Source organism: Delphinus delphis, chromosome 19 (genome assembly GCF_949987515.2).
Source record: "Delphinus delphis chromosome 19, mDelDel1.2, whole genome shotgun sequence".
Taxonomy (NCBI): domain Eukaryota; kingdom Metazoa; phylum Chordata; class Mammalia; order Artiodactyla; family Delphinidae; genus Delphinus; species Delphinus delphis.
Genome location: NC_082701.1, coordinates 7,356,535 through 7,379,103, shown reverse-complemented (window position 1 = coordinate 7,379,103; position 22,569 = coordinate 7,356,535). Strand labels below are relative to the sequence as shown.

The following is a 22,569-nucleotide window of genomic DNA, read 5'->3' as shown; positions in this document are numbered from 1 at the left end:
AAGTTCTATAAGAACTTGCCTTCTATTTGCAAAAGAAAACATTTATTCTTTTAAAAACGTATATACATTGCCTTACAAAGATAACATGTTGGAGCTGGCCTCAGGAACCTTCCAATGAGCCTTCTTTTATGATTGACCGGGCAAGATTCCGTGCAAGAGCAAGTCTCAGCATTTCCACCTTGGTGGTCTCTACGTCATCATCCTAAAAGCAAAGAGCCTGCATGAGGCACAGCAGGAAGTTTACCTTCTTTATAGTTCCCAAGACTCTCTAATCCAAAGGTAGATAAAAGGCATACAATATTCAGTAGTATCTTCCAGCAAGTTCTCAATATTAAAAGATGGAGCTGCATGCAAAGGACCACTGTGACTGACAGGAAAGAAAAAACAGACGAGAACACTAGAATCACCCCATTTTCTCCTAAAATAAGTTGGCGTGTCACAGTTACAGGTTAAGAGGTATCTTAAGAGGCATGTGAGTTTGTAAGGGGCCAACATCTCGGGGTGGGGGTACACCTGAGCTAGAAGGAGCCTTTTCTCATCTCCATTGTGGTACCAACAAACTGGAAAAGCTCAGCTGACCTGGAGTTGCTGGGCATCAGGCTCTCCACGCACTGGTCTTCCTGAGGTCAAGTCCTCCAGACATCTCATCAGCTCGTATGTTTGCTCTGCTGAAAAAATCACCTAGGGGAGAGACGCTGCTTAGCTTAGCTGCTCCCCAGCCAAAGCCTGCAGTGGTTTGGGCACGGGCTCAAGCCGAGACAGCCTTTCTTGTATCTCACTTGGAGAAGTGTGCTTTCTGTATGCAACCCTGGGAGGGTAGAGCAGCCCCCCATTCTCACTCCCAGCTCTTGTCAGGGTCCTGGGCTGAGCACTGTCAGTAGACAGATGCCACATTTCAAATTAAGTAGTTTTTCTTGTGTAGATATGGATATCCAGAGTGGGCGCTATAGGGGAATACACGCATGCATGCGCACACGCACAAAAGATCACTGTGGACTCAACCTGTACCTGTTTCTGTTCCAAAAGGGGCAAGGCATCTGTTAGTAGTGTCATCCAGAAAGTACGGGGGGCAATCTGGGACGTCATCAACGACAGGAGAAGAGAAGCAGCATCAACGAAACGCTTCTCCCCATATAACCGGTGGAACTCGCGGTACTTTCCTGTTGAGAGCAGAGCACACTAAGTCACCTCTGACCCTAAACAAAAGAGACCCCAGGCCAGCCTTTCCACAGAGCAAGGAAACTCTTCCAGAGTGGCCTCCAAGCTCATGGGCCAACAAGACCAAAAGGATTCAAAATACACGCTTAAAAGGGGTTCCAGGGCTTCCCTGGTGGTGCAGTGGTTGGGAGTCCACCTGCCGATGCAGGGGACATGGGTTCGTGCCCCGGTCTGGGAAGATCCCACATGCCGCGGAGCAGCTGGGCCCGTGAGCCATGGCCGCTGAGCCTGTGCGTCCGGAGCCTGTGCTCCGCAATGGGAGAGGCCACAACAGCGAGAGGCCCGCGTACTGCAAAAAAAAAAGGGGTTCCAGAGAGCCAAACCTGGGAGAATATAAGCATCAATATAAACAAGAGTCATGAATTATATAACAGATTGAATAAAATAACCCATAAGGCCATTACTGATGTAAATGAAAGAATAAACGGGGACGAAGAGGAAGCCTGCCATACAGTGGAATGCCAACTATGAAACACAAGGACTGGCAGGTGAGAAAATCACCGGTAGTTACTAAAACTAGTGGGTCAAAGTTTGATGAGAAACAAGACATTTAAATAATCCCAAAGTATCCCTCCACAAATTGTTAAAGGGAAAATCTTTACACGTGACCAAGGTGAACTCCACCAATAAGGGGACGACACTGAGGAGGACACATCACCTCAGTGGAATTCCTGCCCAAATATACAATCTGAGGCTGCTCATGGATAATCCCCAAGTGAGAACATTCTACAAGAGAGCTGCACTGACTCTTCAAAAATGTCAAGATTAAGGAAGCACCAAGAAAGGCAGAGGCACTAACGAGCCATGAAAACTAAATGCATGAACCGAGACAAAGTGAAGGACGTTACTGGGACAACTGATGGAATCAGATACGGATTAGATGAGAGTATTCTATCAACGTTGAGCCTCCTGATTTTCATAACTGGTTATATAAGAGAATGTTCTTATTCTTAACAAATACGTGCTCAGGTATTTATGGAGAAAGTCTCCATATAAATCTCCCAACTTATTTTCCCACTGTTCCCCAACAACCTGATTGAGAGAATAAAACAAATGAGGCAAAGTATACATAACTGGTGAATCTGGATAAAGTGCGTATGGGAGTTCCTTATTCTTTACACTACTTTCACAACTTCTAAGCTTGAAATTACCAGAAAATAAAACGTTACCAAGAAATATCCTTTGCAGAGACTGGCACACAGGGTTCTATGTGTTTTAGACTGGAGAAGCCTAGAACAGTCCCTCCAATCTCCATAACTGTCCACCTGTGCTGAAGGTCCAGGGGACAGAGCCCAGAGAGACTCACCCAGGAACGTCAGTCGATCACTGAGCATCATGGCTGGCCCCAGGTTGTCAATGAGATCCAAATCAGAAAAGCAGCCTCGCTCACAGTAATCCCTGAGGAACCTACAAGGCCCGGCCCAGAGGTCAGAGCAGCAGTCCCAGGCCCACCTCCTCAGCCTCCCAACTGCCCAGGCAGTACCCAGGAAGCACACACAGACTGAGCCCACCTGTCTGAGACGAGCGTGGCGAAGGCGGCATCTTTGGCTCGAATGCTCCAAGAGAGGGCGGAGCCCAGGCGATTGTTGCGGACAGCTTTCATGGCCAAGATCTTACAAATGCTGCGAACTTTGCAGGGAAAACAGTAAAGATGAAACTTTCACCCTACAAATCACTCCATTCCTGAACCTGCTGGGATAGGAGCAGCTTCCCAGCTCCTCTGAGCTTTACACGGCTTCTCTGTGGGCTGCAAATACAGTCTGGCCTGCAGAACTAGGAACTTCGAGGTTTATAAATTGTCTCCTGGCAGGACTGGCTTTGTGAGTGGGTTTCATTTCAGGGGTGGTAAAAATCTTTGTATTGCTCCCCACAGGTCAGCGCCTCCATTATCTGTCCACATGCTGAAAATGCTACCATCCTTTGGGTCTTGAATGCTATATGCTTTCAGAGACGGTCATAAACATGCAATGCCTCTGGGAAGAACAACTTAGGTTTTTATCATTTGACGCTGAGGGGGAGGAGAAGGGGCCACCATCAGCATCGTTCCCTCCCTGTGCTCTCCCTGAGCCACCTCCGGTCCTGCTTCCCCACCCAGCCAGCCTTAGCCAGCAACAGCAACCCACCTGGGACAAGTCACCTCGCACCTGCCCCAGCCTGACCTCTGGCGAATGCATGAAAGAGTGGATCAGGACCTTTATAACCAGGCAATGGGCTCGACTGCTTCTAGGTGCCAACGGATCCCTAGCTCTTTGTCCCTCCGCAATGACTTTCCTGTGTTTTGGTTTACCTCCTGGCACCCAGTGCCCAGACGCTCTCCAGGCTGGCTCACACGGCATGAGCATAGAGGGTACGCTGGGAGGACAGCCAACTCACCTTGCTCAGTCATCTGCCGCTGCTCGCAAACCCGCAGCACCTTGAGGGCTTTCTGCTCTGTGCTCAGAGGGATCCGCTCAATATGCAGCTCCAAGGAAACTCGGCCCAGCTCAGGGCAGTAGTCAAAGTAATCCACCCCCAGCTGCCACAGGCTGCACAGGTCCGAGGAGGACAGACGTGAGGGCCTGGGGCTTGGGAGTTAGCACCCAAGGCGGCTCCTCCCCCGGACCTTGTAGCCTTCAGGGAACCAGACGGGAGAGAACACAGTCCAAGCTCCACTGGCAGCAGCCGCCTGCTGAAGAGCACCCCGCTGCCACCCCACCCCCTTGGGGCCGTCCTACCTGTGATGAGCAAAGAGTCCTGAGGCGTATTCCAGCAAGAGGAACTCTCTCATGTTGGATCCAAAGCTGGAATAAAGCATAACATGGGACCAGGACTCTGGGCCTGCTCTATTCAGGGCCCCCTTCGGCAGCCCAGCCTCCCTTCTAGGCACTCGGTTCAACCCACCCTCAAGAGCCTGGATGGCCGCAAGAAGAGGGTTGGCATGGCCATGGCGTACTTACTAGAGGTTGTGCGACTGGAGGAGTTTGCAGTGATCCAGCAGGTCTGTCAGATGGGCCACAAACCACCAGTTGCTCAGGGCGATGCTACAGGTTCAGACACAAGGCCAGATTCAAAGTCAGGATGAGAGGGCATGGCCCACACGAGTGGAGCATAAGCAGGAACCCCACATGTCTTTTGCTTAAAAAGGATGGCAGGGACAGAGGCAAGCTGGAATCTGTCTGGAAGCACAGACTGAGAAGTTTCTGCCCACTAGGTGGGGACTAGTAACAGACACTGAGAAGGACATTCAACCCCCACAGCAGCAGCCGATGATACATTTCAATGGAGAACATCACACAGAAAATGAAAAAACATCCAGGAACCCAATTAGATATAGGAATTGCGGACACAGAATAACATATAAGAAAAGGACTGAAAGGGACTTCCCTGGCGGTCCAGTGGTTAAGACTCCGCACTTCCAAAGCAGGGGGCACGGGTTCAATCCCTGGTCGGGGAACTATGATCCGCATGCCATGCCACGCGGCCGGTGGTGGGGGAAAGAATAAAAAAATAGAAAAGGACTGAAAGATTGGTGGGTTTTGATTCTTAATGAAACATGGAATTCAAAAGAACATTTTCTTTTGTACTGGAATTTGCTGTTAATTTTTCTGTTTCATAGTTTTGATTAGTGCACTTTATGAACACAACTATATATATTAGGATGTCACTTAAAAAACCATCTTGTGTTATCTATTAACTTTGTTATCTATTACTACTTTGTATAAAGAAATTATTTTTTGTTCGGTTACATGATTTGTAATTTGATTTTATTGGATATATAATCTGACACATAATGGAAAGTCAGAAGTCCTTCCCCAAACCACATTTTAATCGAAACCTAGAATCATCTGTAGCCCTTGTTAGAAATGACATTTCCTAAGGCCCTCTGAAGGTCTGATTAAATTTTTTTTTTATAATTTTTTTTTTTGTTTGTTTTTTGCGGTACGCGGGCCTCTCACTGTTGTGGCCTCTCCCGTTGCGGAGCACAGGCTCCGGACGCGCAGGCTCAGCGGCCACGGCTCACGGGCCCAGCCGCTCCGCGGCATGTGGGATCCTCCCGGACCGGGGCACGAACCCGCGTCCCCTGCATCGGCAGGCGGACTCTCACCCACTGCGCCACCAGGGAAGCCCTGATTAAATTTTTTACATCACCAACTTTTGTAAACTCTCTAGCATCATTCTGTATAGAGTAGACTATGCACTTGCTGTCAGTGTGCGTACGTCATTTTGAGTTGTATTTTTCATTTGTTACTCGGTGTAGGCCTTCCTGTATCTGTATGTAATGCCTGACTATTTTTCAAATCTTGGGAGGGAAAAGCAGCTTTAATGGTTCCTTTCTGTAAGGCAAGATCAACCCCAAGGAAAGTGGAGGGAGCAGACCAAGGCAATACACTGTCCCAGGCGTAATCATTCACTAAGGTAAACAGTTCTGCTTTCAGGATATCAAAAGAATGGGGATTGGTTTACACTGAATTACTGGATAAATGTTTAAAACTTTTGCCTTGATCTCAGGGATACGGATACTACGATACTTCATCTGCTCCAGAATTCCATCATTATGGAATGTCATTTGGCCTCCCTAAATTTCGTATGTTAGATACATTCCAGCTTTACTAACAGCTATGCATATGTATCTGACATTCAAAAAACTAAGCCAATTCTCAAAAACGCTTGTATTTCTACTACCACCTTCGAACACTAAGCTCTGTAAGTGCATACATGCTATACAAAGCATCACGCTCCAGTGCGTTTTGTTGTTGCTGCTGGCTGTGCCTCTCCGCTCGAGGGATCTCAGTTCCCCGACCAGGGAGTGAACCCAGTGAAAGCCCCAGAACCCTGACCACTAGGCCAACAGGGAACCCCCTTTGCTCAAATTCTTACAGGGTGCTTCCTTGGTCCAGGATTGCCTTTAACGATGACTTTCGTAATTTTGTAATTCTGCTGCGTTCCTTCTTGATTTTGTCCTTTTTAGACAAGAGTCCCAATAAATCCGGTATCTCTTTATGACAGGCCCCTAAACAAACCCTGACTCGCTGGACGTTTGTTCCCTTAACTGTTCTAATTTCATCATAGGTCCTTTACGTATCAAGTTTTTTTTTACTTGGTTGCGCCAGGTCTCAGTTGCGGCATGCATGTAGGATCTAGTTCCCTGACCAGGAATCGAAGCTGGGCCCCCAGCACTGGCAGCGTGGAGTCTTAACCACTGCGCCACCAGGGAAGTCCCGATAATTTAAAAGTTTAAAATACTGTTATTTCATTAACTAGAGAGCAATTTAACGAAGTGTGGCAACTGGACCTCACGGCTGCCCCTCAGTCGGTCACTTGCCTCTCTGTAGCCCTTTCATCTATAAAATGGAGTAATTGTACCTCTTGCCTACCTGGACTGTTTCAAGAAAAAAGTGGCAAAACAGACATAAACTACTTTAAAAAGATTATTTTTGAACAGTATCTATATAAATAAAACAACAGTAAGCCTGAGCTTGAAGCTGACACTAACTTGTCCTCTACTTAAACTGCTTACCAACAGCTACACAGCTGTGTCCACAGGAAAGCACTGCAAACTGGTTCAAATCCAGTCCTGCTACTCAATGACTGACCACTTCACTTCTTTTAACTTCTGCTTCATTGTCAAAGTGAAGGAATTATAATGGTCAGTACAGTGCTTTGAGATTCTGGAGCTATCTTCAGAGTTATGAAAAATTCAAATATAATAGATGAAATCAGAAATGACCAGTCCTAAGAATAAAATATCATATAAGGTGAGAAAGTGTAAACTGAGAAGATGTAAAAACAAGCTGCCTCCTCACATATAAAATCACGCACATCCCCCACCCCTCCTAGAATAAGTTCTATGTAGAAAAATTAGTCATGAGGGTTGTCTGAGCAGAGGGCTGAAGGATGAGAAGGAACCTGCCAGAGGAAGACAAGGGAAAGGAGCATTCCTGAAATAGAGGAAACAGCCAGTGTGAAGGCTCAGCGGTGGAAAGTAAGCTTGTCTCGTTCCCACTTCAGAATGAAGCCCGTGTGACTCAAACTTCAAGGCAGGTGGAGGCCAGCTCACTTAGGGCCTTGTGATGAGAAACCACTGGGACAGTAAACAGGAGAATGACGTGGTTTAAGTTTTTTTTTTTTTTTTTTGCAGTACGCGGGCCTCTCACTGTTGTGGCCTCTCCCGTTGTGGAGCACAGGCTCCAGACGCGCAGGCTCAGCGGCCATGGCTCACGGGCCCAGCCGCTCCGCGGCATGTGGGATCTTCCCGGACCGGGGAACGAACCCGCGTCCCCTGCATCGGCAGGTGGACTCTCAACCGCTGCGCCACCAGGGAAGCCCATGGTTTAAGTTTTAAAAGATTACTTAGGCTCTTCTGTGATGATGGACAATACAGAGACAGGTGATAGTGGGAAGCCAGCAAGGGGCCACCTGTTAACAGTTCAGGGAAGGGCTTCCCCAGTGGCACAGTGGTTAGGAATCCATCTGCCAATGCAGGCTACACGGGTTCAATCCCTGGCCTGGGAAGATCCCACATGCCGCGTAACAACTAGGCCCGTGTGCCGCAACGAGTGAGCCTGCGCTCTAGAGCCCACGATCCACAACTACTGAGCCCGCGAGCCACAACTACTGAGCCCGCGTGCCACAACTACTGAAGCCTGTGCTCCACAACGAGAAGCCACTGCACCACAACCAAGAGTAGCCCCCGCTCGCCACATCTAGATGAAGCCCGCACACAGCAACGAAGACCCAATGCAGCCAAAAATAAATACATAAATAAATTTATTTAAAAAAAAACAGTTCAGGGTAACAGTGATGGTGCTGGGCCATGCCAGTGGCTGGGGAGGGAGCAAGAAGTAGCTGGTTGTGAGATATATGGCTGTTTTTCTAAAAAATAAATGTATTTACTTATTTATTTATTTTTGGCTGCGTTGGGTGTTCGTTGGGCTTTCTCTAGTTGTGGCGAGCGGGGGCTACTCCTCGTTGTGGTGCCAGCTTCTCATTGCGGTGGCTTCTCTTGTTGCAGAGCACAGACTCTAGGTGCGCGGGCTTCAGTAGTCGTGGCACGTGGGCTTGGTAGTTGTGGCTTGCGGGCTCTAGAGTGCAGGCAGAGGCGCATGGGCTTAGTTGCTCCACGGCAACTTCCCGGACCAGGGCTTGAACCCATGTCCCCTGCATTGGCAGGCGGATTCTTAACCACCGTGCCACCAGGGGAGCCCCAAGATATGTTTTCAAGTTGAGCTAATAGGACTTACCAATAGACTGGTTAGTGCTTAAGAACTCAGTAAACCGTATGGACTTTGGTAAACGACCACTGAGGCCAAGAACTAACGAAAAGGCTTGAGTGACTGAGACTGGAAGAAGTGCTAAATGAAAACGTACACCAGGGTCTTGTGCAAGTCTGAACAACACAGGTTTTGGATGTTCACACACATATAAAATGGAGAATTCTGAATGCAGGCTCTAAATGGAACAAGTGAACAAGCTCACTGGTCAAAGATGTTCAGGGAAGACTTAAATTAGCTGCTCTGGGGTGGCCTCTGCTGGAAAAGGGAGAACTCTGGAGCCGGGAAGACCCGCGAAGGCCTATAGTGAAGGCCCTACCCTGGGTTAACAACTGTAACCCTCCAATGGACTGTTTGCCCTGCACTGGGGCTGCTGTCACCCCCTCATGCCAACCCCATGTCCTGCTTTTCTGGTGGCTCTGCAGCAACCACTGCCTCTGACCAGCCAAAATCTGGTGGCTGTGGACCTTCTTCTATGAATAGAGCGTAAGGGTCTGTACACACCGCTCTACCCTGAAGCCAAGGTAATGGGCTGGGCCAAAGGTCTGACAAGAAGATTCTAGATTAGGCAAACATTAAACTGGATCTCTTCTTAGTTTTTGAAGGAAGACCTATTTCCTTTTAGTTCCATACTTCTGGAGGACTTTAAGACCACCAGGAAGATGCCATCTTGCCTAGCTCCCTGTGGAGTGTGTACCAGTTCCTGTTTTCCTTTTGCTGGACAGCAAGAACTAGCAGCTGCAAACCAGAGGGGAAGAAACGAACCCTTGGAGGATTCCCAACTTCTCCTTTCAGCTGTGGGGATAACAGGCAAACACGTGGCCCTTCAGCAGGGGCTGATGAACTGTGGCCTCCAAGGGCCTCTATGCTCTGCTTCAGGATCCCTCTCTGCCCCTTAGGGCCTGGCATAGTTGACATGGGGGTAATCAGGTGCCCCTACAGAAAGCTCCCTTCTAGCGCCTTGAGAAAGGATTCCCCTCATTCCCCTTTCACAGGGTAGTCAGGAACCCAGCTGACATCACACCCAAAGCAGCAAGGCTTTCCTATACCACCAGCCCACTGGCCCAACCCCAGACAGACACACCCGTCTTCCCTGGGAATCGAGCTTGGGCCTGACTGGTACAACACGTGAGAAAGCAGGTGTTCACGAGACCCCAGATCCAATCCTTCCCCATCCAAGAGCGCATTATGTCTAAAACTGTGCTACTCTCTCTGAAGGTACTTCAGCCCTTCTTCCAATTCGTGGATGAGGTCCCGGGATTTGCTTTTCAGTGCCTCTTTCAGAATAGGGTAGGAAGTAGCTTCCCGATCAGAAAAACCCAAACTCCTAGATTCACAGCTAACAGAAATACCTCAGATCCTTTCCTGCTTGCCGGAGCAAGAGACACCCAGACTGAGGGGCTGCAAGCCTTACCCTTCCTCAACTGGCATAAGAGTGATGCCGTTTTCTGTGGCGTTCATAAAAGCCACTCCTCTTCATTGGCATGTCCTTATCTTTTCCTTCTACTGCCACTGAAAAGAACAAGGTATTTTCCCTTTTTATTGTCCCTCCTCCTTGCTCTGTTCAAATCTGTTTTGATCTTAAAAATCCAGATGTGGCTTATGAAGGAAGCCCTGGAAGAAATAACCCACTGCTGTTTAGACAACATATTCAGGAATGCCTATTACTTCAAATTATAGGCAGAGTCCCTGACAAAGCCAAATAACGATGCGCGAGCGCCTCTGCGAGTTACTCTCACTAACCCTCCATGCAGATGCCACGCTGGCCGCCAGCCACCATCAGCTGAGTTCTGTAAGTCATCTTCCAGCTCCACTAAAGTCCCTATTTCACAGGTTTGTGCAAAAAATACTGACACAAAGCCCCTTTTCCTTTCTCCAAATCTAACGTCATTTTCCTGAAGCCCTGGCTTGCTTTCGGCCAAACAGCAAGAGTAAGGTAGGGGGTAAGACCTTCCCACCGCCCAGATCTACTAACAAAGATCCAGTCGAAGTCGGTGAATCCGATACGCGAGCAAGGCCATCTGCTCCAGTTCCCAACCTTCTCCCTTCTCCAAGTCTTTGGTGCAACACCTACTTTTCTGGGCTGGACAAGAAGAGAGGGTACATTCTTTCTGACTTACTACACATGGGAATTTCTGGAAAGCTTTACCTTGGATTCAGTTTCACATTCCCTTTCCTGCCTTGCTGAAGGTTCGGGGAAAGGTCTGGGGAGAGGGCTGATACAGAATCCCTGCTCTGAACAGACCCAGCCGGGAGCCCAACGGTGTGGTGGCCCTTGGCTCACCAGAGTGAGACTGTTGAGAAGTCCCTTAAGGTGGCTGCATGTCCATCAGGTTCCAAGAAATAAGTCTGCTGGCTGTTTCCGGATTTTAAATATCAAAGTAATTTCCTGCAACCTTATTTTAAGTAAACATCCCTGAAATGCAAACTGTTATAGACACGTTAGCCCTCCAGCCTCAGGAAGGCCCCCAAGCTTGTCCAGAGAGAAGCCACTGTCTACCTAATGTGGCAAGAAGGTTAAGACACCAACAAGAAGGAACAGGACATCCTAGAAAAGGACGGCAGTGCTGGCTGCACAACACTGCGAATGCACTTCACTGAACTGTTCAGAGCCAATGAACAGAATGGTGATGGTGCAGCAGGGCCTACCTGCACTCCTTGATCACTTGGTGGATGTCAAACTCGAAGGCTGCCATCAAAATGTTGTCCAGGGGTTCTGGGCTGCTCTCACCTCCCAGAAACAGGTCAAGGCTGGACTGTGGAAAGGTGGTGACCCAGTCAGTCGCCACATGGAAGCAGAGACCCAGGGGGGCAGGCAGCGCTGCTGCATAGGGAACACTGGAGCAGGGTGATGGGGTCCTTCAAGAAGGGGCCAGAGGAAAGGTCCTGCCTGTTCTCCAGGGAGGTTCAACTCAATGAGGCCACACGGTGAAAACGACCCAGCAGGGAGCAGAGCCCCCAGGAGCCCTACTCCCCACCCCCACCCCACGGAGCTCAGACTCACCTGGGCATAGAAGTGCAGGTCCATGGGTTTTACTGTGGGGTGAGAGTACAGGAGCCGGGTCACTAGGAAATGATACCAGTTACTCAGAAGCTCCTTCTGCTCCAACAGCGCAGCTTCATCTCCCAGCATGATCTGAGAAGAGAGATGCTTTCCCTTAGGTTTGGGGGTGACTTCCCGATAATGCTCCTGACCTCGACTGGAGCATCTGGTTGGAAAGCTCTCTCCTTCCCTCAGAGCCAATGAACAGCCCTGTCTCAGGAGGACATGTCGTTGCTGCACTGGATGCCACAGCCCCCGGGGGAAGCCAACTTGGACCCTGGCCTGGACTTGCTTCCCACAGACCTTGCAGAGAGACTCGAGGTGAGGACTGGAGGCGAACGTGCCGTCCTGGAGGTGCCGCTCACATCCCTCGTGCCAGTGCTGCCACTTCAGCTCCAGCTCCGTTAGTGTCTGAGTGTTACCAGGCTACCGGAAGAGACGCAGAGAGATGCCATCACCGCACAAACCCCTTACACTCATTGAATGAACCCACCTCCACGACCCAGAAGAGCAGGGCTACTCGCACATACGCTGAGAACAGGCATGGTCCGCATCAGGTCCCCAAGGATTCGGCACATGCCTGCAGAGGTGGGGCTGGTGTTGGCTTCCTTGGAGAGCATCTGTCGGGCCTCATCCAGCCGGCCCTGCAGCACCAAGACGGTCACCTGGGAGGGTACCCAAGAACACAAGCATTCACGGAGGCTCGGAAGCCACTCCCCTTAGCCCACACTGGCTTCCTAGCCTTGGAGAAACGTGATGGTCCCCTCCCTCCAGAGGTAATCCAGTTCATCCAAGCTCCCAGTTTTAACCTATACCATGCTTTTCAAACTGCACGTTGTAACCCATTGTAGGTTATGACCAACTTTTAAAAAATAAATAAAATAGAAAATAAAAAATACCAGAGTGCATCAAATAAAGTATTGGCTCATAAACGTGTTTCAGTTCAAATACATATACGTATATATACAAACGCTCAGTATAAATACAGTCGATCCTTTCTATTCAGATTCCATATTTGTGAATATGCCTACCTGCTAAAACTTATTTGTAACCCCAAAGTCAATATCCGAGGTGCTTTCACCATCATCTGTGGACATGTGCAGAGGGGCAAAAAATTTGAGTCACCTGATGTGCACATTCCCAGCTGAGGCTGAACGAGGCGGCACTCTACATTCTGGTACCAGCTCTTACACTAAATTAGTGTCTTTCTGGCGATTAGTGCCACATTTTTTGCATTTTTGTGCTTTCTGTTGGGCCCCCAAGCGTTGTGCTGAAGTGCTGCCCGATTCCTAACTGCAAAGGAGGCTATGACATGCCATACAGAGAATGTATGTGTCAGATAAGGAAAGAGAACATACGTGTTAGATATACGTGTTCATTCAGGCAAGGATTATAGTGCTGCTGGCCATGAGTTCAATTTTAATAAATCAATAATACATATTAAATAAGGTGTCTTGAAACACAAACATACACAAGATTATAAATTGATCAGCGGACAAAAATGTTGTGACCAGAGGCTCGAAAGAACCCTGTAATTCCCCTACAAAGAGCGATGGCTCAGTAATCGAGAGCTCAGGGTTCCAGGCAACTTTATAGACCATAACTATCATGAATAATGAGAATCAACATTATATACATGCAAGTATATACGTAAAACATACACAGTAAAAGTTCTTCCATTAAGCCACGCTCAGAAAAGCCAAGGATATATAACCTGACAAGTCCCCAATTCCTCTCTCTAGCCTGGACTTCCTTCTCTGAATTCCAGACGTGTATATCCTACTGCCAGTCAATGTCTCCACGTGGCTCTCCTAGGCATCTTGTTTAACATGCCTGACAGTAAACACCCGGGCACCTCCAACTCACCAACCCACATTCTTCTATTTCTTACACATCCAATCCATTAGCAAATCCTACCACTGTATCTTTAAATTGTACCCAGAATCAAGTCACTTCTCACCATCTCCTGCGCTCAGCTCCTACCCTTGTCCAAGTTGCCACCTCTGCCTGGTTTAGGACCTCAGCCTCCAAACTGGTCTCTCTGCTCTGCCTTTGCTCTGCTCTCAGCAGTGTGGCCAGAGGACCCTTTGAAAACGTAAGTTAGATCACAGTGCTCCTTTGCCTGACTCTCCAAGGTCCCCGTCACCCCATCTGACTCAGGAGTAAAATGGGAGCTCTAACCTTGCCCATCAACTAGCTCATACATTTATGCCCTTCAACGAATTTAATCATAGCAGCCATGTGGGGCAGGTGTTGTTATTATCTCCATGGTACAGAGGAGGGAACTAAAGGCTGTTAAGTAGCTCATTCAAGAGCTCACAGCTGGTAAGAGGCAGAGCTGGGATGCTAACCCGGGCAGTTTGGCACCACAGGCCATGTTCTTACCACTCAGCTACGCTGCCTCTCTAAAAGCTAAAGCCCTTACCCCTCCTCGCCTTCTTCAGGTCTCTGCTCACATGTCACCCCACAAGGGAGGCCTTCCTTGACACCCCTACTCTAGCACTCCCGATTCCCCTCCCTTGCTTTATTTCTCTCCACAGCACTTCACTTTTACACATGCTACATGTTCGACTTGTTTCTGTATTTATCTCCTGTCTCCTCACCCAGGATGTAAGCTCCGTAAGGGCAGGAATCATTGCCCTCTTTGCTCATGGTTGTTTCTGCAGTGCCTGCAAACAGTAGCACTCAATAAATACTCAGTGAATGAATCAGAGACTCAAAATCTAGGCCCAATGATTTCTGAGCAAAGTCTCTCCCCATTACCTGCACAGATCTCCTGGCACCAAAAGGCCCAGGAACAGCCTCGAAGGTGACAACTCCTTACTTGAATTTCAGATTTTGTAAGTCTCCATTATTCAAGTCAACCAGCAACCTCCTCCCTGCTCCCTCCCAATTGCATCACAGGTCGGTAGAGGTGACTGGGAAAGTACTGCTCTCACAGAAAGAGAATACATACACACAGGCTGACTTTCAAAGTGATAATCCAAAGTGACTCTGGGATCATCAATGTCTTTGTTTTGTTTTTGTTTTTTAAATATTTATTTATTTATTTAGGCTGTGCCAGGTCTGAGTTGCAGCACGCAGGATCTTCGTTATGGCAATACAGGCTCTTTAGTTGTGGCATTCAGAATCTTTAGTTGCGGCACACGTGTGGGACCTAGTTCCCTGACCAGGGATCAAACCCAGGCCCCTTGCGTTGGTAGCACCGAGTCTTAGCCACTGCGCCACCAGGGAAGTCCCAAGGTCTTTGTTTTTAATAGCTTTACTGAGTTACAATTTATACATTATAAATATTCACCTGTTTAAGTGTATAATTCGATGAATTTTAGTGAGTTCCCAAAGTTGTGCACCATCACCATAATCCAGTTATTAGAACATTTCTATCACCTCAAAACAACTCTCATGCTCATTTATATCAAACCCCTACCCCAGCAGCTATCCATTGGTTTTGTATTATCTTCATGCTTTCTAAGCCTTAGATCCACAAAGGAATCAAAATTCCCTTCTCACTGCAAAGTCTACAAAGCATTATTTTTCTTACATGATAACTTAGTTCAAAACTCTCCCACAGGGCTTCCCTGGTGCTGCAGTGGTTAAGAATCCGCCTGCCAATGCAGGGGACATGGGTTCGAGCCCTGGCCCGGGAAGATCCCACATGCCGCGGAGCAACGAAGCCCACGCATCTAGAGCCCATGCTCCGCAACAAGAGAAGCCACCGCAATGAGAAGCCCACGCACCGCAACGAAGAGTAGCCCCTGCTCACCGCAACTAGAGAAAGCCCGGGCACAGCAACAAAGACCCAACACAGCCAAAAATAAATTAATTAAATAAATAAATTCATTAAAAAGGAAAAAAAACAAAACCTCTCCCACGGAGCAGGGAAGAAAAAAGACCTAAGCACGTCTCCGTAATTGCAGACTCAAAGAACCAAGTGCACACAGGGTCAGCAGGCAAACCCTCAGGCCTGCCTGTGAGCACAGGGAAAACAGAATATAAGGTGGAAGGCAGGGAGGCCCAGCCTGCATGAGGATCTTACCAAGTTCCAGAATCTCTCGTGTTTGCTTGGATTCTCACTGCCCAGAACATCTGCCGACAAACTGTCCACCTCACACACATGCAGTTGGACCCAGTCAAGGAGGTGAAGGAGAAGAGGGCCGGCTGGAAGGAAAAACTCTCGTCACACACAAAAGCAATAAATTCCACTTTCCCAAAGTACAGACAACGTAGGACACACGAGCTGACTATGTAGGAAGTGTTTTATCCCTCTTAAGTGAGCACACATGTGGTCCTGAATAAAGGGCTGAGCTAGCAAATGGACTTTTATGGAATGCTTCCTCTGGCCAGGCAGCTCCACCTTTCACTGACTCGTGGGAAGGGTTGGACATGAGACCCAGACCTCACCACCCCACCACCCCTCAGATTCTTCAGAACTACGCAATACTCACTGGCTATGTAAGTCATGGCCATATAGGGACTGGTGCCAGGTATGCAACAATGATAAAAACATAGCGACAGCCCTCAAAATCTACTGGAGGAGGCGGGCACATAAACAACTAATTTTAATTTCAAGTTGCTCCGTGCTTTAGCAGGAGTATGAATAAAAAGCTATGACTGCAAAGAGACTATCAATACACGTTTATAAATAACAGTAAACATAAACCATAAAAGAACGCAAAAAAGCCTGTAGCACCTCCACAGAGAGCCCACTCAAGCCAGGATACCGTACTGACCACAATTTAATTCAAGATCAACAGAATAATTCGGAGTGGACCATTAACTTGTAGGGTTGCCCCTGCCCCAATCACTAGTGAAAGAATTGTCAAAGTGACTTTGCCGCCTACCACCTAATTCCTCTTCATACCCGTAAAACCTTTTTCCTTTTTAAAATTTTAAACAACAGAAATGTATTGTCTCACATTTCAGGAGGCTAAAAGTCTGAGACTAATGTGTTGGAAGGGTTGGTTCCTTCAGAGGCTAAGGAAGAACCTGTGCCACGCCCCTCCCCTAGCTTCTCCTAAAACTTTCTTAAGCTTGACCAGTCCATGATATAAATATCGACCACCCATTTCGCACGCTAGTTTAATATTGTTTTCTTGGTATTTTTCAGGGGTCACCTGCCTAAGAGTTTAGATTTTCAGAAGACTGTCTGATTCTTTTTGCAGTATCTGACGAAACAGCAGGCTTCTTTGGGTATCATGTAATACTTTCTGATGGTTACGTTGATGAAAAGCAATGAAAAGAGCATTCTAGGCAACAAAACACTCATCACAACATAGAAAAGGGCAGGGGGACACCTTTGATGCTGTGACAGGATGATTCTGTGCTCACCTGGGGCTACTTCAATAAAAAGAATCTCACAAAGGTTCCAAATGAGCTCCATTGCTGACAGACTGGAGACCTAAGGAAGAAATGGAGACAAAGTTTTGACTGAAAACATTCCTGAGGTTTTTTTCTTAAAGCAAAGAAACAAAGGATAGCTTGAAACACCTCATGGTCATTTATTAACTCAACATCTACTGACTATTTCTATGGCAGGGCTTCCCACAAGGCAGCCAGTGAGAGAGTTTTAGGGGGTGGGACACAGACTAATATTTTCTATTTTAATGGTTGTGGTTTTAGTTTAACGTGCATTAGAAAAATATAACTAGCTCATTACACCCATGATCTTGATGAATATTATGGTTTAGGAAGAGGCTTTGAGTGTAATGGGAGAGATGATTTTTAGAAAAATATTCACTAAATAATATTACAATATATAGATACAGCAAAAATTGTCAAGTTGGTATTCAAGGGACTGAAATTTAGGAAACAGTCTACTAAAAAGCAAACCCGGGACTTCCCTGGAGGTCCAGTGGTTAAGACTGCGCACTTCCAACGCAGGGGGCGCAGGTCTGGGAACCAAGATCCCATGTGCCGTGGCCAAAAAAAAAAACACAAACCCAATATAAGACACCAAAATAAATCAGGTCTGGACCCTGCCCTTAGGAATATGCAGTATTCCCTCCCCCATCATTCTTCTGTGCAAAATCACAGAATACCTTAACCATAAGGAAAAATAAATGTTTTGATGACAGAGATAACGCACCAGTCCCTATTCACTACTGAGTTTGAACAATATCAAAATTCTAACCAAAGAAAGAGAATTCTTTAAGTCATCTTCCAACTAAAGTTAAACAACCGGCAGCTTAAAAACGTTGGGTTCATTAGCTGAGTTCAGTTTATGAGACTAACCAGGGATTCCAAAAGCTTAGCTCACTATCTCAGGTGACACAATGTGGTTAGGATTTATATTTCCCGTAAGAGTTGAAAATTAATACAAGTATTTACCAAGCACATCCTTGTGTTCCAATGTGCGAGGCCTTGAAGGGGGCACTGGCAAGTTCAAGATGATTCTTACCACCCCAAGGAGTTGCCTATCTACCTGGAAAGAGAGACTTCTGCAAAACCAGTGATTGCAATGCCACTGCAGGTGGGTGCTGAGGATGTAGCTGGACATAAAGGAGGTACCAGTACAACAAAAACCCCTTACCTGGATGCTAAACTGGCGGTCACTGGCTGGATCTTTACCAGCAACTAACAAAACACAAGACATTTTAAGTGAGCACTAAAACTTTAGTCTTACTGTTATAGCTTCACATATAAGTACTGTGGCTTGTGCCTTCTAAGACCATCCATTTTCACTATAGATTTTTTGAAAAAGCCTTCACAGCTCTGTTGTAGATGAATGATCTTAAACCAAGGCCTTCAAATTACAAATGGCTCTTTCAACTACAATACAGCAAATGTAGACACCACCATGTTATATAAGACTCTACCCAGCATATAGGAGTCACATGGCTCTCGTGGTTATTATGACTTTAAATCACCAAGGTCAAAGAACTGGGAATGTGATTATCGAAGATCTTGAATTTGGCCCTTCAGCCTCATATGTGTCAACATAGTATGTTCTAATTTGAAAAACATACTCAAGACAATTGCCAAAAAATTAAGGATTATGTAAGATGGGAAAGTAGGAGTTTTGAACTGGAATGTCAATCAGATTTTAACTTGTCGTATTTATAGCCAGATAAATCCTTCAACTATTATCACATACAAACAAAGTCCTTACTTGCAAGCTGGTGCATTTCCTCCAGGCATGCTCTTATGACTGATCGGTAGTTTTTACTCACTCGAACCAACCTAAAAACAATGAAATGACATAAAAGACGAACCTGGAACAGTTTGTGGTGATAGAAAGTAAGGAACATCTTGTGAAGATAGAAAGTATAAAAAAAAAAAAAAGATAAGAAGTTGCTGAAAGACAGGAGCCAACTTGAAGGAGCTCCTAATGACCAAAGCTGAAACAACTTGAGTGACAAAATAAGTAAAACACCACATAACCCACTGACTAAAATAAATATCCTTGAGTCCACACTGATATTAATAGTTGCAAATGAGACCCACTGACAGACCCTAAAATTAGTGGCTGAAATTTGAGGAGAAATGGGATTTGCATAGTCGCAAGGTTTCTCCCCCAAATACTTATTAGTTACACAGGGAAAGATGGTAACTTTACAGTACAGAAACCACATTAACCACGCAATCAAGGTCAACAACAACATAAGAAGGCCTCAGCGTCATGAATCTCATGATACGATGTACTGAGAAGGACATATCACACCATTTCTGTGGTATTCTTGCTAAAAATGCATAACCTCTGTCCAATCAAGAGAAAGCACCAGACAAACCCAGGACAGTTTTGAGGGACAGTCTCCAAGACAATTGGTCAATATTTTTCAAAAGTGTCAAGGTCATGAAAGAGATGAGGGAGAAAAAAACTAAATGCAATCTCATTTGGCTGCAGAAGAGAAAAAAGGACATTAGTGGAAAACTTAGTGAAATTCAAATAAGGTCTTCACTTAATCATACTGCATCAATTTTTTAAAAAATTAATTTTATTTTTGGCTGTGTTGGGTCTTCATTGCTGTGCGCGGGCTTTCTCTAATTGTGGCGAGCAAGGGCTACTCTTTGTTTCGGTGCAAGGGCTTCTCATTGTCGCGGCTTCTCTTGTTGTGGAGCACGGGCTCTAGGCGCGCAGGCTTCAGTAGTTGTGGCACGTGGGCTCAGTAGTTGTGGTGCACAGGCCTAGTTGCTCCACGGCATGTGGGATCCTCCTGGACCAGGGCTCGAACCCATGTCCCTTGCATTGGCAGGCAGATTCTTAACCACTGCGCCACCAGGGAAGCCCCATACTACATCAATGTTTAAGTTTCCTGGTTTAAATACCAGTAATGTGGTTATGTAAGATATTAACATTAGAGAAGCTTGGTAAGGGACGTACAGAAATCTACTATCTTTGTACCTTTTCTATAAGTTTAAAATTAGTTCAAAATAGAGTTCTTCAAAAAGGAAATAGCAGATTGTAAAGCAACTATACTCCAATAAAAATAATTTAAAAAAAATTTGGTAGAAAGGGTTCTACAACTAAGCAGGTGGCAACAACATCATCTCTCCATCATCACCATAGGCTGTTTGAGATAGAAGAGACCTCACAGGTCTATCAGTCTGGGTCTTTGTTTTGGAAACGATGCAAAAGAAGCCTAAATCATGGGGTTTCCCTGGTGGCAAAGTGGTTAAGAATCCGCCTGCCAATGCAGGGGACACGGGTTCAAGCCCTGGTCCGGGAAGATCCCACATGCCACGGAGCTCCTAAGCCTGTGCGCCACAACTACTAAGCCTGCACTCTGGAGCCCACACGCCACAACTGCTGAAGCCCACACGCCTAGAGCCCATGGTCCGCAACAAGAGAAGCCACTGCACCACAACGAAGAGTAGCCCCCGCTCGCCGCAACTAGAGAAAGCCCGCGCACAGCAACAAAGACCCAACGCAGCCAAAAATAAATAATAAATTAATTAATTAAAAACTTTTTAAAAAGAAGCCTAAATCATGCTCTAAACACACACGCACACACAAAGGAAATAGAACAAAACAAACAGAATGCAATTGGCTATTAGTTACCAATATGCACATCCTTAGCAAGAAACATTAGTTCTAAATGAAGAAACCTAAAGGCCACCTACTGGCTCCATTTATTTTCATTCTTATTTTTTTTTTTTTTTCTTTCTGGCTCCATTTAAAGATGAACAGAAGGGCTTCCCTGGTGGCGCAGTGGTTGAGAGTCCGCCTGCCGATGCAGGGGACATGGGTTCGTGCCCCGGTCCGGGAAGATCCCACATGCCGCGGAGCGGCTGGGCCCGTGAGCCATGGCCGCTGAGCCTGCGCGTCCGGAGCCTATGCTCCGCAACGGGAGAGGCCACAACAGTGAGAGGCCCGCGTACCACAAAAAAAAAAATCAAAAAATAAAGATGAACAGAAGCTACGATGGGGGCAGCAGGAGGTGAAGCAACTTGCACACACTGTCTCACCTAATCCTCACTACTCCTTACCCCCTTTCACAGTCAAGATTCAGGCCCAAATAAATAACTCACCCAGCCAAGAAACAAGGTAATATGCTGACCCTCATGCACAAAATAGGAGCTACCATCCCACCATCAGTAGGATATTTACTAATTTATTAATTCAGCAAACATTTTAGAGCACCTACTGAATAGACGCACGAGGAGATCTGGGAACAGAGGGCCCACATAAATAAGACGGGGTCCCTGCCTTCCAGGAATTACAGGACTTCTGACATATTTTTTCCTTGGAGTCACAATAGATTTCTCTGAGTTATCAATATTCTGTACCAGAGCCTCTTGTCACCAGTGATCTCTCACATACAGACACATACATAGACATACAGACACACACACGCACGCACACACGCGTGCGCGCGCTGACCAGGGTATCCTCCAGGGTGATTTATTTGTAAAATGCTTATCAAGGAAGTGAAATACTGTGACACTGTGGTTAATAATAAGACATATAAAACTGGTCTTCGGGACTTCCTGCAGGGGGTGAGGGCTCGATCCCTGGTTGGGGAACTAAGATCCCCCATGCTGCGCAGTGCAGCCAAAAAGTAAAAAAAAAAAAAAAAATTAAAACTGGTCTTCGTCCCCAGTCCGTGACCCACAGCTCCTAAAATCTTTGAAAATTCCTAAGTGATAAGAGTGCTAGAAGCATCTTTTGTTCCAAATCTGGGTGGCTCCTGGATGAGGGCTGGTCACAAGAAAGACCAAGTCGTAATTAGAAACTTGAAATTTTCAGCCCTGTCCCTGACTTCTCTAGAGAGGGGAGAGGGCTGGAAATGGAGATAATAATTGATCATGCCTACATGAGGAAGATTCCATAAAATCTCAATAGCATGGGGTTTGGAGAGCTTCCAGGTAGGTTAACACATCCATGTACCAGGATGGTGACACAACCCAGCTCCAGAGAGACAGAGGTTCCTGCACTTGGGACCCTTCCAGACCATGCCCCACATACATCATCCGGCTGTTTTTCTGTGTCCTTTCTCATATCCTTTAACGAACTGGTAAATGTGTTTCCTTGAGTTCTGTGAGCTGCTCCAGCAAATTAATCAAACCTAAGGTGGTCATGGGAACCTCTGATTTATAGCCAAGTTGGCCAGAAGCTGTGGGTAACCTGGGGACCCACTATTTGTGACTGGCATCCGAATGGGGGACAGTTTTGTGGGACTGAGCCCTTAATTTATGGAATCTGATGTTATCTCCAAGTAGACAGTGTTAGAATTGAGTTGAATTGTTGGATACCCAGCTTGTTTCAGAGAATTGCTTGGTGGGGGAAAAATCCCAGACATCTGGTGTCAGAAGTGTTGTGAGGAAAACACAGGAGGGAAAAAACTGTCTTTTTGTTGTTGTTTTTTTCAATACAGATACCAACACTGTCCATTCCCTAACCGTATGAATGGACTCTAAGAAAAACCTAACACAGGGGTTCTCAAAATCCACTGTGCTTAAGACTCGCCTAGAGATTTTAGGATCCACCCCTAGAAACTGTGGTGATATGAGGTGGGGCCTAAACAAGTACCTGACCCTGATGCAGTTAACTCATGAACCACACTCCAAACAATTCTAGTCTATAAATAATACAAGTTTTCTGGTCTCTTCACAAAAAAA

At 46.6% G+C, this 22,569-nt stretch overlaps 1 protein-coding gene across 3 annotated transcripts in view; it reads right to left on the bottom strand.

Moving 5' to 3' along the window:
* Positions 1-26: 26 nt before the first annotated feature.
* The window catches only part of NUP85 (nucleoporin 85), a 28,853-nt gene continuing 6,310 nt past the window's right edge, over positions 27-22,569 (bottom strand). For 2 of the 3 annotated variants that reach the window (XM_059996913.1, XM_059996912.1), the window contains exons 4-19: positions 18,620-18,690; positions 18,041-18,084; positions 16,840-16,909; positions 15,548-15,669; positions 12,042-12,176; positions 11,815-11,937; positions 11,473-11,604; positions 11,118-11,224; positions 4,155-4,238; positions 3,933-3,998; positions 3,592-3,743; positions 2,730-2,847; positions 2,525-2,625; positions 1,009-1,160; positions 580-681; positions 27-202 (exon numbers count right to left, since the gene is read on the bottom strand). In XM_059996913.1, the coding sequence (XP_059852896.1) occupies positions 101-202; positions 580-681; positions 1,009-1,160; positions 2,525-2,625; positions 2,730-2,847; positions 3,592-3,743; positions 3,933-3,998; positions 4,155-4,238; positions 11,118-11,224; positions 11,473-11,604; positions 11,815-11,937; positions 12,042-12,176; positions 15,548-15,669; positions 16,840-16,909; positions 18,041-18,084; positions 18,620-18,690 (1,681 nt within the window). In that variant the 3' untranslated portion in view covers positions 27-100. Of the gene's footprint in view, positions 203-579; positions 682-1,008; positions 1,161-2,524; positions 2,626-2,729; positions 2,848-3,591; positions 3,744-3,932; positions 3,999-4,154; positions 4,239-11,117; positions 11,225-11,472; positions 11,605-11,814; positions 11,938-12,041; positions 12,177-15,547; positions 15,670-16,839; positions 16,910-17,838; positions 17,863-18,040; positions 18,085-18,619; positions 18,691-22,569 lie in introns of those variants that run through there. The other variant, XM_059996914.1, reaches the window with a different exon arrangement.